Below are 15,935 nucleotides of genomic sequence, written 5' to 3'. Positions count from 1 at the left end.
GAACTTGTTTTTTAAATCTCCTTTGACTATAAATAATAACAAATGGCCAATCACACATAATTTCAAAAGCAGACATTGACAAATTAATATATATTTCTCCCAGGCTCTTGGAAAAGCAAAGAAAGAAGGCTGATTAGTGCTTACATTTTCCTGGTTTGGCTGGAATTCGAATCACAGTGGGCTTCCTGGTGGGTGCTGGTTGAACTGCTCTTTCTTTTGTTGGTTCTGTTTTTATGGGGAGCTGAAAGGGATCTAATGAAAAACAGTTTATTTTGCATGTTTTAGTTAACATGGACTCAAACAAAAAACCTCATTCATAATTAAAGAGTCATATTTTCATGCCCCAGGGAAAACTATTCATGGATAAACAAAATCTCAGTTTGCAGAGACAAAAACAAAGTCGGAGCTCATGAAAGGAAATAACTTGGTGCTCTGTAAATAATTCATGTGGCTTTTCTTCCTCTCTGATGAGAGATATCCAGAACAATCTAGAATTATGTAGAAGCTATCTTTCATGGGAGTACAATCATTTCATAAGTGTCGCCTGAAAATGAGGGGCAATTGAAATGAGGAGCCAATGTCCCCCCTCTTGTGAGGCCTCCCAGATCCCCCAGAAAAGGTCTTTTCTCCCCCACACTCCTGTGCCTGGCCCAGAAAACTGATCCATAAGGCTCACCAAGAGCCTGCATCCTACCCAGCACCGTGCCTGAGCGTCAGTCGTTTAGTAAAACCATACTTCAGTTAACATGAAAATGGAAAGTGTTTTATCCTGGAAATAAAATAAGACATCTTCCTTCAAACATTTAATTTAGGGGCAAGGCACCGGCTTAGCATTTCTCCATCTTAACGGATTCATTTAAAATTGACAATATATGCTCAGAGAAAGGTTTTTTTTTGTAAAGATTTTATTTATTTATTTGAGAGAGAGAATGAGATAGAGAGAGAGAGCATGAGAGGGGGTAGGGTCAGAAGGAGAAGCAGGCTTCCTGCCGAGCAGGGAGCCCGATGCGGGACTCGATCCTGGGACTCCAGGATCATGACCTGAGCCGAAGGCAGTCGCTTAACCAACTGAGCCACCCAGGCGCCCCATCAGAGAAAGTATTTTTAAACAAAGACATAAATACCGAACTTTTTTTTTTACTGAAAGGAATAGTCTTTTTTTTTTTTTCTTTAATGTAAATATTCTTTTCAGTACTTCGGGAAAATGACCATACAATTTTTTAAAGATGAGAAATCTAAAAATAAACAGATTAGCAAAAATAAAATAAATGCTGTATAATGGATACTCTATGTAGCACACAGGCTCTCTTGAGGCCTCCTTTGCCCTGAATTCTACAAGAGGCAGAATGAGTATATGCTCTAATTCTGTACCTGTTCCATAGACTCTTCACTATAGGGAGATACTCCCTGTAAAAACAACATACACACACCATAGCTCCTGTGATGAACAGCATTCATATTCTGCCGACTATGAGCTGTAGTTTGAGAAGCACCTTTTGCTGACCAGCTATTTTCAGGACACATGAAGAGCTGAGCTAAGGATAAGAAGGCCATTCAGCCCCCTGCTACCTGACCTTCCCTCCCCACCTCCCCCAGCTCCCAGGCAACCCTACCATCATCCATGCCACCAAAGGCATCATCACTCACTCACGAGCCATTTGCTCACGTGTGTACGTCTACCATGTGCCAGGAACAGTGGTAGGTGGGGAGATAACTGTGGTACAGTACGATCCCATTTATTATCTACCACCTAGGAATGGCCCTCAGGTGGCGTGCCAGGTAAAAACAATTATTACTAGGCTACTGAGGGGAAAAAAAGTATATTAGATGACTCTTTTATGGAAACCTATTAGTTCACAAGGGAGGCAAGTCTTGTGAAAACCAACTCAGGGGGGCACCTGGGTGACTTAGTCGTTAAGCATCTGCCTTCAGCTCAGGTCATGATCCCAGCGTCTTGAGTTCGAGCCCCACATTGGGCTCCCTGCTCCGCGGGAAGCCTGCTTCTCCCTCTCCCACTCCCCCTGCTTGTGTTCCCTCTCTTGCTGTGTCTGTCTCTGTCAAATAAATAAATAAAATCTTAAAAAACAAAACAAAACTCAGGATTATCAAAACAGTATCAAACTTGAAAAAAATGCTCTTGTAATAATATAACTTTCTCCCACTGTAACCTATGTCCTCACAAAACAAAGTTCCTTCTTTTAGAGCTAACCAAATTTTAAAATTCTATATTTTGTTATAGCATTTCTTACTTCAAAAATAGTATTTATTGTAAAAATGGGAAACATTAAGAAATCCATGATGGAAAGTCTCCTGTAATCCCATCCCTCCAGTAATAATGAAAATTTGGTGTATCTGCCTACAGATTTTTTACGCTATTACATGTATTATTACGTAGATATTTTGATAAACAAGAAAAACAGGATTTTATATCTTGCCTTGTAATTTGCTTTTTCACTTTTGTGCACTCAAAATTGATTGGATGTCTGCTACAAATCAAATACTATTCTAGGTGCTGGGAATACTTCAGTGAACAAAGCAAAAAAACGCTACTCTCACGGCACGTACATTCCAGCAGAGAGATGGAGATAATAAACAGTAAATATAATAGTAAGTAGCTCATTTGGTATACCACGTGAGAAGTACTACTGAAAAAGGAAAAAGTAAAGCATGGTGAGAGACTTCCAATTGTGGGGAGAATGGAAGGTTGCAGCATAAAACAAGAGTGCAGGGGTGAGGGGAGTTCTCGATGACCATCTTTCCAACGACTGGATTTTACACATTCTAATAGTTCTTCCAACTTGAATAATAGGCACCTGGTCTCTGGGAAGCAGCAGTGCCAATGGATAAAAAGGGGTATGTGCACTTGTACTAAAGCCCATTACTGCAAATATTACCTGCCTGTGAGCCCCCTGAATCATCTATTCTGAGTGATACTAGCTAAAGTGAAAGAATTTGAAGACCTTATGTAATCCTGGCATGCATTTTATTCAAACACAGAAACACAGTATCTTCTGTGTTTATCTTTCCTTTCTATTCATCTCTCCCTACAATTGCCTTTGCTCTGCCTCCTTGTTGGAACCCACCGACTTCCCCCCCAGCTGAGGCAGAGACTTGACTGTCCTCCCTTCCCCCCCAATCTTGGCTGCCACATCCCATTCTTTCGGGGCTCTGTTTTCTGTCGGGAAAAGGACCAAAAATTCAAGAAAAGGATTAAGGCTGGTGACTATTCACCGTGTTCTACCTTATAAGTGGGTGGCATTTCTGCTTTAATAGCTGCTTCTTGTACCTATAATCTTTTGGTTATTAGTATAGGCTTTTAGTTGATGTTTTTCTGGGTGGTTGTGGAGGGGGGAAGAAAATCTTGAGCACGGGATGACTTCAATTATTTCCCAACTCATATTATATTCTGAGCCAGAATGCCACCTACACTCTCTCACATTCCAGGAGGGAGGGCATGAATAACGGGGGCAGGGAAAGGAGAAAAGACACCAATGGATGCCTTGAGGGGCCAAGCACAGGGGCATCCAAATTATCCTTGCTGTTGGAGGACTGGGCTCAAGACACCTGCTCCAAATCCTGCACCCTGTGCAAACCTCACCTATTGCATGGAAGGGTCCAGTAATTATTATTTTTAAACCTAAAGAATTTAAACTGAAGTGGTATAGATACAATTTATATAACAAAGTACTCAGAGTGTCCTAGTTACCCACTCTTTCTCTCTTTCTTGGTCTTTATTTTTAATATCATTGGCTACTCTTTAATAATTGGTACTCAGATCATGTAAAATTATTCTACTACACATGTCTCTGAGAAAAAAAAAAGTTCTTTCTCAATACAGTGAAGCAAGGAAAGTCTTAGTGTTCTAGTACAGCGGGCTGTTTGGCAGGAGTGAGTCTGTTTAATGACCTGCCCCAGCTGTGCTCACTGAGTCAGTGAGCTCAGCATCTGCCTCTTTGTCTGCGTGCCATCCAGGGCTATAATCCAGACAAGGTGTGCAGATTAGTGGGGAGGACACAGAGCATCACTTCAATAAGAAGGTGGAACCGGAGGCCTGTTTTTTCATCTTGATGATGGTGTGCAAATCTCTTTAGCTACATAGTATGAAGTTTACTTTTTATGTCTGTTCATGAGCAAGTTATTTTCTCTCACAGAAGAAAGTGGGCAACATATAAAGCAAGAAGAGCATCTCATGTTTGGGAACTCCAGGCACTGCCACACAGGAATCTGGATCACTGGTACTATGAAAATATTTAAAGTTCATAACCTTTGACCCAGTAGTCTCAATTCTGGAAATTTATTCTTTAGAAATAAGAGCACTAGTAGAAATGGCAATGTTTATGAGAGTGTTTACTATAGCATTTTCTGTAGAAGAAAAAGAAATCCAAAAAATTAAAAGCAATGTCCATGGATAGGGGAAATGTTGAATCAACTATGATACACTCACACTAAGAAATATTAGGCAGGTACCAGGAAACAAGGAGTTAGACTTAGACCGACTGGACTGAAAAAAAGTAGGAAAATGTACATGTATGTATGTTTGTAAGCTTTGGTTTGAAATGTCCAAAGGCATGGAAGGCTACATATAACATTGTTCACACTGGTTACTCTTGAGGATGTGGACGGACTAGAGGGAGATAATTTTTTTTTTTTTCTTTTACTAAATGTTTGTATTGTTTGACTTGTTACAGCAAACGTGTTACTTTGTAACTGAAAAAAAATCCAATAAAATAGATTCAACCACAACAAGAAAAGTTAACAAGATGAAGCTGAGAAATAACTCCCCTGGCCAAGCAAACCAAACCAAAAACCACTTAAAAATAAGGGAGGCGGAGGGAGAAAAAGAAAAGTCTAGTCCTTTTAGTTGGTTTTTAAAGGCAATAATGGCCATAAAATTTTCCATAGGGTAACTAGAAAAATAACTTTTTTGATTCTATTTAATAGGATTTAACCCACGTTTTTGAATGTCTTATTTACACATATGTAGTTCAAAATAATTAGCTTTTATTTATAATCTTGAATAACAGCAATTTAGAAAAATCATATGCTAGGGGCGCCTGGGTGGCTCAGTTGTTAAGTGGCTGCCTTCAGCTCAGGTCATGATCCCGGGGTCCTGGGATCGAGCCCCGCATCGGGCTCCCTGTTCCGTGGGAAGCCTGCCTCTCCCTCTCCCATTCCCCCTGCTTGTGTTCCCTCTCTCTCTGTCAGATAAATAAATAAAATCTTTAAAAAAGGGCGCCTGGGTGGCTCAGATGGTTAAGCGTCTGCCTTCGGCTCAGGTCATGATCTCAGGGTCCTGGGATCGAGTCCTGCATCGGGCTCCCTGCTCCTTGGGAGCCTGCTTCTCCCTCTGCCTCTCTCTCTCTCTCTGTCTCTCATGAATAAATAAATAAAATTTAAAAAATTAAAAAAAAAAATTTTTTTAAAAAGAAAAAGAAAAATCATATGCTATTTTTTTAAAAATTTCTACTCATCACAAAGACTGAGGATCAGTGTGATCTCTCTCTGTGGTAAAGATGACAAGAGCTAACTCCCCCTGTTTTTCACCCTAATTCTACTTATGGTTAGCGATTTCAAAACCAGTTCCCTCATAAAGAAAACCTCTGTTACTGGCTTTTTATACAACTTTCCAAAGATACTACGTGTGTGTGTGTGTGTGTGTGTTAACATAAACAGTAGCTAAAGTACCATGAGTATTAACTATACCTTGTGTTTTTCACCTAATCATATCTCGTTTTTCACCTAATAATATCTCGGGGATTGGTCCATAGTAGCAAGTAATAGGGGGTGTGCCTCCTTTTTAATTAGCACTGTGTAGATGTCCCATTATTTATTTAAGCAGTCCATTAGAGGTTACTGCAATATTCAGTAGAAGTCCTTCATTTGGGGTCCAAGAATGGGCCCTTGAAGCTCTGGAAATTGTGCATACATGAGCTAAAGGGCTGTTTTAAAGAGAGGTAAAAGATTTGCAGGATAATCAGATTCTCAGAGTTCTGTGATTCCCAGAAGGGGTTAAGAACCACAGTGCCAGGGGCACCTGGGTGGCTCAGTCGTTAAGCGTCTGCCTTTGGCTCAGGTCATGATCCCAGGGTCCTGAGATCGAGCCCCACATCGGGCTCCCTGCTCCGCGGGAAGCCTGCTTCTCCCTCTCCCACTCCCCCTGCTTGTGTTCCTGCTCTCGCTGTCTCTCTCTCTGTCAAATAAACGAATAAAATCTTAAAAAAAAGAACCACAGTGCCATGGCTCTTATCACAGTCTGCTCTTGTTTTTACAGATAAAACACAAAGCATCTCAAAAAAACAAAAAAAAATCTCCTATCCAAATCTAAGGAACATCCATGGCATTTTTCTCTTTTGCCGTAGTTATTCTGCCCTCCTTCTAGCCCCTCACACCAAACCAATTATTCCACACCTGCTGCCAAACAAGCAGCGCCTTTTACACCTCCGTCCGCATGGTCTTCATTACTAGGCTGAGAAAAACACTGATGGTAATGTACTTTTCTGCCCATTACCTGTCTCTCATAATATGCTTGTCATCATAATTAGTTTCACCAGCCTTGGCTTGCTTTTCTGTCATTTCCTTCCCTTGAGTTCTGTTAAGAGCAGAAATTGGCTGCTAAACTATTATTCTGGTCTGTGTAATGGGGCTGACAGCAGAGGCATTCTGCCTTTTTTTTTTTTGACATCTGGGTATGATTTGTAAAGGTGTGAAGAGGAATTGCTAATACTTCTCAGCTCCATTTACATTAACCTGGAAGGCATTCTACCCAAGAAATGAATCCAATATTAAATTGCTTGTTTTATGAGTTTTCCTTTAATAATTTTTCTAATCTTTACAATGTTTTCACAGCTTCAGTATTTTCTGATCTCTATTTCCTGAGATTAATATGGCAACTTCATTTTATGAAAACTGCTTTATTAGATTTTCTTTCTTTTTGAGGGAAGGAAGAGGAGGGAAGACATATTTGTGAGTTCCTCTCCTTTCTCTTGTGTCAATCTCTCAGTTTCTGACTAATGCCAGGATTTAATCATCTTACTTAATCGTAAGGTTTCACAAAGAGACTATGATCCTTTATTTACAAAGGCAATGCTATTGATACACCACCAAAAAGTCACAAAGCCCCAAATCAATAAACAAACAAAAATCTCTCTACATGCTGAGGAATTCAGAGGTGATCCTAAAGGCCGCTGGAGGACATTAAGCAGGGCAGCAACAAGGTCCAACGTATCCTCTAGAAAAATCCCTTGGGGCGCCTGGGTGGCTCAGTTGGTTAAGCGACTGCCTTCAGCTCAGGTCATGATCCCAGGGTCCTGGGATCAAGCCCTGCATTGGGCTCCCTGCTCAGCGGGAAGCCTGCTTCTCCCTCTCCCACTCCCCCTGCTTGTGTTCCTTCTCTCGCTGTGTCTCTCTCTGTCAAATAAATAAATAAAATCTTTAAAAAAAAAGAAAGAAAAATCCCTTGGGTAGCCATAATATGGAAGATGATGGGTTTGAGGTAGAAGTTGGGGCTCAATTTAGGAGGCCACTGCAGTAACCTGGCATAAAGGCCTAACGTGGGGCAGTACAGGGGGATGGAAATGAAAGGAGGACTCAAGAACTACTTAGAAGGTTAAACCAGCAGGAGTTGGTAACTGATTGGATGTGAAGGGCAAGAAGTAACAATAATTACTACTTAATGAGCACTTACCATGTTTCAGACAATGGGACAGGGCCTTCCTGCATAATCACATTTAATCCTCGTACTGCCTCCATGAGTATTATTATTACCATGTTTTATAGATGAGGAAATTGAGGCACAGTGGGGTAAATTGCCCAAAGTCACATAGCAATTAAGTGGTCGGCGGGCCTATTTGCCTCCAAGTCTAAACAAACAGCCACGGTGTGACATGTAGAAGACTCGAAGATGATCTCTAGGATTCTCTAAGGAAGGCTGGGTATATGATGGCGTTATTAAGTGAGGTGCAGAAAATAGGAAGAGGAGCAGGTTTAGAAAGATGACAAAGTAAGCGTTCAGTGTAATTCCACAGTCGAGAGCAATGGTTAAAGTCAGGTAGGGCAAGCAAATTACACATTTTGCTAAGAGACTGCCTACATAATTAAATATCGTGCAACGAGGTGGTAGAAATCAAGGAACAGAAAAGGCTGAGTATGAGACATGAGACTATATTCATGTTGAATGTATACTGTTGACCTTCTTTTGGAAGATGACTGTAATTACCTGTTTGATGACAGGGAATAAATTCTCAGCAGTTATTAACCAAGTTGCCATCTCCATAGAATCCAGCAGTTTCTACAAAAGGTGGTATTTCTTTGGCTTGTGCTGTTTCCACCCCTTAACAGCTTGCTGTTGTTGGATTTACCATCCCTATCCTACCCTGAACCTTGTTAACACCAAAAAGGTTTAAATTAAAAAATGACGTAACAAAGACTTGAAGTGTTACCTGGCTTAAGGATTCATACAAATGTTGGGTAGCAAGGGAATATAATTAAAAATACACTAGACCTAGAATAAAAAGATGACGTCTGAATCATGCCTTGGAAGCTGTTAGTGTTACAACACTGGGCAAGCTACCCATTGATTTCTCTGTCTCATTTTCTTCTGCAAACTGAGGCCAACAATACCTTGCAGAGGATTAGTCTAAGTATTAAATTAAATGATGTAGGTCTGGGTATCTAGCAGAAGGTGTGGAACACTGCAGAAGCTCAGTTTATTCTAACGTCTGTCCTTCTACCCCTTATAGGCATGCTGTACATGTTGTATGCGTGATAAATATTTAATAAACATGTTTGTTATCATTTAAAATACACCTGTGCTGTGCAGAATTTGGTTTCGAATCACAGAGCTTATCCCATTTTGATGCATGCTGAACATTTATAAGATGACAGCTAACCTTTTGAAAATACTACTAGGCTTATATGTTCACAAATGCTACCCAAAAAAGTAAACAGCAGTAAAAGGAATCATCAATGACAAGTAAAGCAGCTCCCTTTGACAAATCAAAGGTAAGCTTTACTATCATACCCTTCATCTGAACAGTGTGAGGAAAGAAAACATACTTTCTGAATTTCCTCTTGAGAAATTTAATTGTCCTGATCCTGGCAGGAAATGTACAGCTGTTGTATTTTATTTACAAAACTTTGCATTCCCCAGGGAAGATGTTCTGTGAAGATTAGCGAAAAAAGTTTTGCTACATATGGCTGGGTCCTCATTCCCGGCTTTGCTCTCGCCGGAGTCCTCCCCGGGGCCGGCGCCTCGCTTGGCTCTCCCAGCGAGGCCAGCTCAAACTGAGGAGCCCTTTTGGGGCCACAGTGTGACTTAGCATCTATGAGAAGTTTCCCTTGCATTCCCCTGATGCTTGACTCTCCACCTGCCAGAATTAGGAAGCCAGCCTCACACCTAGTTTAGTCGCTAGACCCAGTCTGCTTATTTCTGGCTCATGTAGTCGTTATCAATACGTGTCTCCGTCTTTCTCTGTCTCCATTTCCCCCATTCCAGATTTTCCTGTCCCTCTCTGTCTCCATCTCTTACCCAGCTCCATGTTTCTTCATCTCTCTGTGTTTCTGTCTTACACACACACAGGCACACCCCTCCAGAAATTAGGTCGGAGAAACGAAAACAGCAAGTGCCATTCAAGATGCCCTCTGATGAGTTTACACTCCCTTCCACTTCTCCTTTTTACTCACCCAGAACCATCTCTGAACCAAGAGATTCTTCAACCAGGTTCCCAGCTGGTGTGGGTAAAACATCATCATCAAAACTGATGAGGTCAATGTCCCCTGGAGGCTTGCTTTGCAGAGCTGGAGCTGGGGAGATGGCCGGGGGTCCTTCTCCCAGTGACCTGAATGCTTTGGCCTGTGACGCCACTGAGAGTCGGGGAGGAACGGTGACTGGTTTCGGCAGAGCTGTAGAGTTGCGGTTTTCTAAGGAAACCGATTTCTTCGGCAACAGCGGCCGAGGAGCAGGAGTTGGGACTTTCTTCCCACCGTCAGGGCTCTCAGCCACGGGCCCTCCTCCCAGAATCTCATGATTAACACTTCGTGTAAGGCCAGCATTTGGTTTCTTTGGCAATTCAGGTTTGGTTGCTGGGATGCTCCCTACTTGCAGTGGAGAGTGCGGGGTGAGCCCTTCCCTAGGGGCCACCTTGAGTCTGTTTTCAATCCGGGAGTCCCACTCTCCAGAAGCTCTGCTGGCAGCCGGCTTGGGAGCCACTGAGGGTTTCCCTGAGGGAACAGCAGGCCTGGGGGGAAGTGTGCGGGGAGCAATTTCCGGTTTCGCCGGCGGTCCCGAGGTTTCTTTATTTGTCTGACCCTCAAATGCTTTGATTCTTGAAACGACACTATTTTGGCTTCGTTCTGTGTTCATAATGTTCATCACTGCCTGACTCTCCAAGTCGTTGGTACTGTCCAACAAAGACTGGGGCTGGCTCAGCGAGGACTCCTTTTCTGTGGCCGTGGGGCTGGTTTTCTGGTGATTTGGCGCTTTAATGTGACTGTCTCTGGCTACTGGTCTGAGGTTGGCTTTTGATCTTGGTCTTGGCACTGGACATCTTGCAGCACTGGAATTCTCTGGACAATTCTGTTCTTCTGAAATATCAAAGACGATTAAAGGTGCCACATTTGTTGGAAGATCACTGGCTGCGACCGCCGGGGAAGGCTGGAGAGGCTTGAGAGGTGCCTGTAGTGCTGACAAGAACAAAACCCACAGACAGAAGTTGCAACATTGTAATTTAAAAGAAAAAAAATACAAGATACATAGACTGTTTAAATATACATTTAGAATATCAAGAGATCTCGGTTTCCTTAATTAGTAAAAAGTAATTCCAAAATCAAGGGGAAATGTTTACACTCCGCTTCTCACAGGAGTGTTCAAGTTGTATTTATTCATAAGAGAAATATTCATTACATAATAGTTTTTTTTTTTAAAGATTTTATTTATTTATTTGAGAGAGAGAGTGAGAGGGAGAGAGAGCACAAGAGGGGGGAGCGGGAGAGGGAGAAGCAGACTCCCTGCTGAGCAGGGAGCCCGATGCGGGACTCAATCCCGGGACTCCAGGATCATGACCTGAGCCGAAGGCAGTCGCTCAACCAACTGAGCCACCCAGGCGCCCCTATTCATTACATAATAGTTTTAAAACACCATTAAATTCTTGATTCCCAGGAGACTTACCACATGAACCCTTTCCCTCTCGTCAGAATCCCAACATTGCTTGCTTTATTTTTCCAAAGTAACTTACTCTCATCTCTGTTATTTGAAAACAATGCTTTTTAAAAGCCTAATATCTTACACTCTGTCAAGTTTAAGTTGCTAAATATAACCTCCTTCTCAATGGGAATAAAGGGGATCAGCAGTAATACAACCATGGTTAAAAGGATGAATTTTTTTTTGTGATATGAACTGGGGTGAGCCCCCGAGATTGGGGATGCGGCTCATGAGAATGATCTATTGTAATAATCACAGCAAACCAAAATAAAGGAAGCACACAGTGATCACACTCACTGGGAAGCAGAGCTCGATGCATTATGCACAAGTCACAAATTATTTAAAGCCTAGAAGCCTACTGATTACTTCCCTAGAACTAGGTCAGAATTAGGGAGGACAAATTACTTGCACTACTCTGAGGCAGATGGTTGTCTAATTCTTCTGTAAAGTCAGTCTGAGTTGCAGACGTAATAGTGTGCCTTGGAGTGGCAGCAGCATTATTATTATTCGTAGTATTAACTTGAACTTGGTTGATTTCTTTTATGACTTGTTCATAAGATGGTGGGAGCTGCAAAATAAAAGAATGAAGATTTTAGACCTCTATGGACAAGAGCCAAAGTATTAACAGTCTCACTCTTTTTATCTTTGAACTCACTTTTAAAAATAAAATGCCAAGAGAATGTAATACTTATTTACCTCAGCAGGAACCAGCTCACTGGGCCTCCAAGGGCCTGCTGCCGAAGAAGGGGGAAATCCCAGTCCCGGGGGTGTGGCTCCTGGAAACCACGAGGCCGGCCTCAGGGGCTCAGCTGCCACGATGGTGATCTCTGGGCGCCTAGCAGACAAGACCTCAGTGAGGGTTTGCAGGTTGGTAACAAGCTATCATCTATCTGCAAATGTTCAGAGAGTCGTGAAAACAACCACTGCCCCAAAAAAGTTACATAAGAACCTCCATAGTCCTAGAAATGACCTGTCTGGCCTGGGCTATCAAGGGAGAACGAGAGTCATCTTCCAGGACTCCGGGGCTCAAAGTTAGAGATGTACCTTGAGCACACTCAGCTCTGCCTTGGTGGATAAAGATAAGGGCTAAGTAAGACCCACACCATCTCTTCATTCCAGGGTTCTGCTATCCTGCCTATACCACGAACATAATAATATACGTACGGCAGAAAGTACACTGGTCAAATAGAATTGTTTTGTTTTCTGCCATTATAAAAGATCTACTCTGATATGATACCATATAAGAGGACTATCCTTTTCCTCCTCACCCAGCCTCTGCCCTAATTCAAAATCATCTCTAAGTGTTTAGAGTTTGCATTCACTTCTAGACCCTGCTATGTGTGTCTGTGCTCCTGGTCAGTGTGGTATATGAATTTGATAATTAACCTGTAATACTGAGGAGCCACAGTGATTCAGGCACGGCTCCTTTCATCATTTTCTTAATCTGATTCTACATTCTCGTGTTTAAACTTTATATTCAACCTCATTTCCTAACAAACACCAACTGTGTGACCCTGAACAAACAATCAACCTCTCTGAGCCTCAGTTTTCTCATCTAACAAATAGGGATGATGATATCCGCCCTGCCTTTCTCGAGCACTTTACAGAAAATGAAAATAAAAAAGCACTGCCACTGGGGTGCCTGGGTGGCTCAGATGGTTGAGCATCTGCCTTCAGCTCAGGTCATGATCACAGGGTCCTGGGATCAAGCCCCACGTCAGGCTCCCTGCTCAGTGCAGAGTCTGCTTCTCCCTCTCCTCTGCCATTCCCTCTGCTTGTGTTCTTTGGCTCTATCTCTGTCAAATAAATAAATAAAATCTTTAAAAAAAAAAAAAAAAAGCACTGCTATTATCAAAACTGGGCATATTCACGCATTCTTGTGCCAGCTCATGAAACAGTAGAACCTGCTTATTGATTAAATTTGAATTGCATTACCTAAAAACCTCTGCTTATAGCTTTTGTCTAATTAAATAATAAGTTAGTGGCTAATAAATACTAATCACTACCCATGCAGTAATCCTTATGACAGCCTTAAGATAGGTATGACTAGCAACATTTTTTTTTAAAGATTATTTTTAAGTAATCTCTGTACCCAACATGGGGTTCGAACTAACAACCCCAAGATCAAGAGTTGCATGCTGTACCAACTGAGCCAGCCATGCACCCCTGATTAGCAACATTTTAAAGATGGGGATACAGAAGCTAAGAAAAGGTTAAGCAGCTTGCCCAAGGCCACACAGTGAGAAGGCAGTGAAGTCAAAATTTGAACTCAGTTATGTCTGACTCTAAAATCCTCATTCTTCATTATTCTATACTACCCTGTAAGAAATGTGAAAGCAGGGACCATGTCTTATAAAAATCCATTCATCTATTTATCTACCTATCCATGCTTCCATTCATTCTACCATCTGTGTGTGTTTACTGGTCCTTCCTTCTATCTATCCAATGACTCTCCCCTCCCTCCTCCCTCCTTCCCTCACACCAGCCATGCAGCCATTTATCCATTCAGCTATCCATCCACCCTGCCTCTTTTTCCCTCCTTATTCTTCCATTCAATTTTCTATCTTGTCATCCATTTATTTATGCAACATTTACAAAGTAGCTAGGAGGTACAAAGCATTTCTTTGAGCAATTCTTTGAAGCAGTTACAACAGTGCTTTACATATAGCAGGTGCTTAATAAACATTTAAAAAATTAACTTCAATAAATAATCATTGCCAAAAGAACATTTTGAGGCTTGTATTGCTTCTTCTCCCACCAAAATTTTCATCATTCTAACTTACGGATTAATTCAGGAAATGTACTGGTGAGGCGGAACACTGGTTATGTAATACATTGCTTATGAAAGAGAAATATTTAACTGGCTAACTGATACATAGCAGACTTCGATTTCATTATTAGCAAAATATATGACCTCTGTTATAACCATACCTCCTATCTCGATGAAGCTCGCTCTGAAAAGAAGTCCGAGAAGCTACAGAAGAAAGAATAAACTGCTATAATACAAAATCAGTATATTCAATAAAGGTTTATATTTTTATAGGGTACATTATGGGAAAAAATTAGCTTATACTTGAAATCATAGAGGATGTATGAATTTTAACATCCTTAAGCAGAAAAGCAAATCAAACTGACCTTTTTATATGGCATAAAATTAATTTCAGTTACAGATTTGAATTGCATAAGAAAACATAGATTTCAAAAATTCCCCAAAGCACATTCCATGGTTCTGAGAATAATTTGAAGAATGAAAAGAGAAAAGAAAAAACTATTAAATACAAATTGCCTGGTAAGAGCATTATGACAATGACATGACATTACAATGGGCAGAAAAAATTTTAAATATCTATTTTAATCCATATGACTGCACTTTTGTGATGTTTGTTTACAACTCTATTGTAAAGAAAGTGAAAGGGGTCCAATTTTCATCTATTTTCTCATTTTTCTGGGCTCTTATAACCTTTGAATTGTTTTATTACTTAAATTCAAAAGATAGTAATAAATGCAAAAACTGTTCACAACACTTTTATAAACATGTTTTAGCACATATTACTGTATATGCAGCACTGACTTTTCCTTTTAGCCTCAAACTCAAAAAGCTATAGATGGTTCAGACTTTTTCCAAATTTTTAAATTAAATCAAGTCTTAATCATACGATCTGGAAAATGTCACATTTGGTGTCACATATTACACATACGTGTAATGGAGAATATTATTCCTATTTTCAAGAAGCACATTCTAACAGTTCCTTTAAGAAAATCTTCAAGTACTATACTGTAAAGATATGCACACAAAGGGGAATTTGTTTCAGATATAAACTATTTCTGCCAGTCGCCTTCATCTCTCTCTAGTACTCTACTTTTTTAATTCTTCTGACTTGAAAAGGCTGACAGTATGAATCTTTTCTTTCTTTCCTCCTATTAACTTCGGGTCCTCTCTGAACACGGAGGCTGCCAAAGCTGGGATGCAGGGGTGGAGGTGGGAGGTGGGAATGAAATCTAGGCTGGAGATGGAGCTGCGACAGCTGAACCTATGCTGGGCTGGTCTATCAGGAGTCCTACATTCGTATCATTAGCCGATTTTTATCGAGAGCTAAACCAAGCTGAGATGCATTTTGTCTCCTGGAATAAAAGAGGACAGAGAGGCTCAAGCTCCAAGTGGCACATCTGATTTGTACGAATGGTTGCATGAAGTCAGACAGAGGCTCAGCAAGTGCGCTACAATCACGTCACCACCATCACGACAGCCGATTAGAATCAGCAGACACAACACTATTAAAAAGGTATCATGTCATTGTCACAAACATACCTCTTCCACGGGGCATTTTTGCTGTGCACTATTCATGAGTGCTAAGGGAAAAAAAGAAGGGGTTAGAGAAGAGGAAAGGGAGGGAAAAAAAAGGGGTGAACCAGTTGCCTATGCTTTAAAAGGAATTCAGGCACAACACGGATCTGCCATGCCGCTGTTTGTTCCCCCACTGGCACACCTGGATGGAAAAGGAAAGTTGATGCACCACAGTTTCAGAGAGTAAAGAAATAGGTTGTGGCAAGGAGACATCTGTACAGACCAGGACATTCACCCACATAACCCCAGTAAACCTATAGTTTTTAACAACATTGCAAAAAAAAAAACCCCAAAAAACAAAAAACAAATCTAAAAACCATTTTGCAAAATCAATTTGCTACTTCAATAAGGATTAATTTTAAAGTATGAATACAGTACTCAAAGAGGAATCCA

General features: G+C 41.1%; 1 protein-coding gene across 2 annotated transcripts in view; it reads right to left on the bottom strand.

The window, feature by feature from the left end:
• SH3D19 (SH3 domain containing 19) overlaps positions 1-15,522 on the bottom strand; it is a 49,237-nt gene extending 33,715 nt beyond the window's left edge. For both annotated transcript variants that reach the window (XM_021698843.2, XM_044912871.1), the window contains exons 1-6: positions 15,507-15,522; positions 14,129-14,171; positions 11,894-12,032; positions 11,612-11,765; positions 9,682-10,680; positions 145-252 (exon numbers count right to left, since the gene is read on the bottom strand). In XM_021698843.2, coding sequence (XP_021554518.2) covers positions 145-252; positions 9,682-10,680; positions 11,612-11,765; positions 11,894-12,032; positions 14,129-14,171; positions 15,507-15,522 — 1,459 coding nt within the window. The remainder of the gene's footprint in view (positions 1-144; positions 253-9,681; positions 10,681-11,611; positions 11,766-11,893; positions 12,033-14,128; positions 14,172-15,506) is intronic.
• Positions 15,523-15,935: the final 413 nt, after the last annotated feature.

This window comes from Neomonachus schauinslandi, chromosome 2 (genome assembly GCF_002201575.2).
Source record: "Neomonachus schauinslandi chromosome 2, ASM220157v2, whole genome shotgun sequence".
Lineage (NCBI taxonomy): Eukaryota > Metazoa > Chordata > Mammalia > Carnivora > Phocidae > Neomonachus > Neomonachus schauinslandi.
The sequence above is the reverse complement of the archived record's forward strand: the minus strand, read 5'-3'. Positions and strand labels throughout refer to the sequence as shown.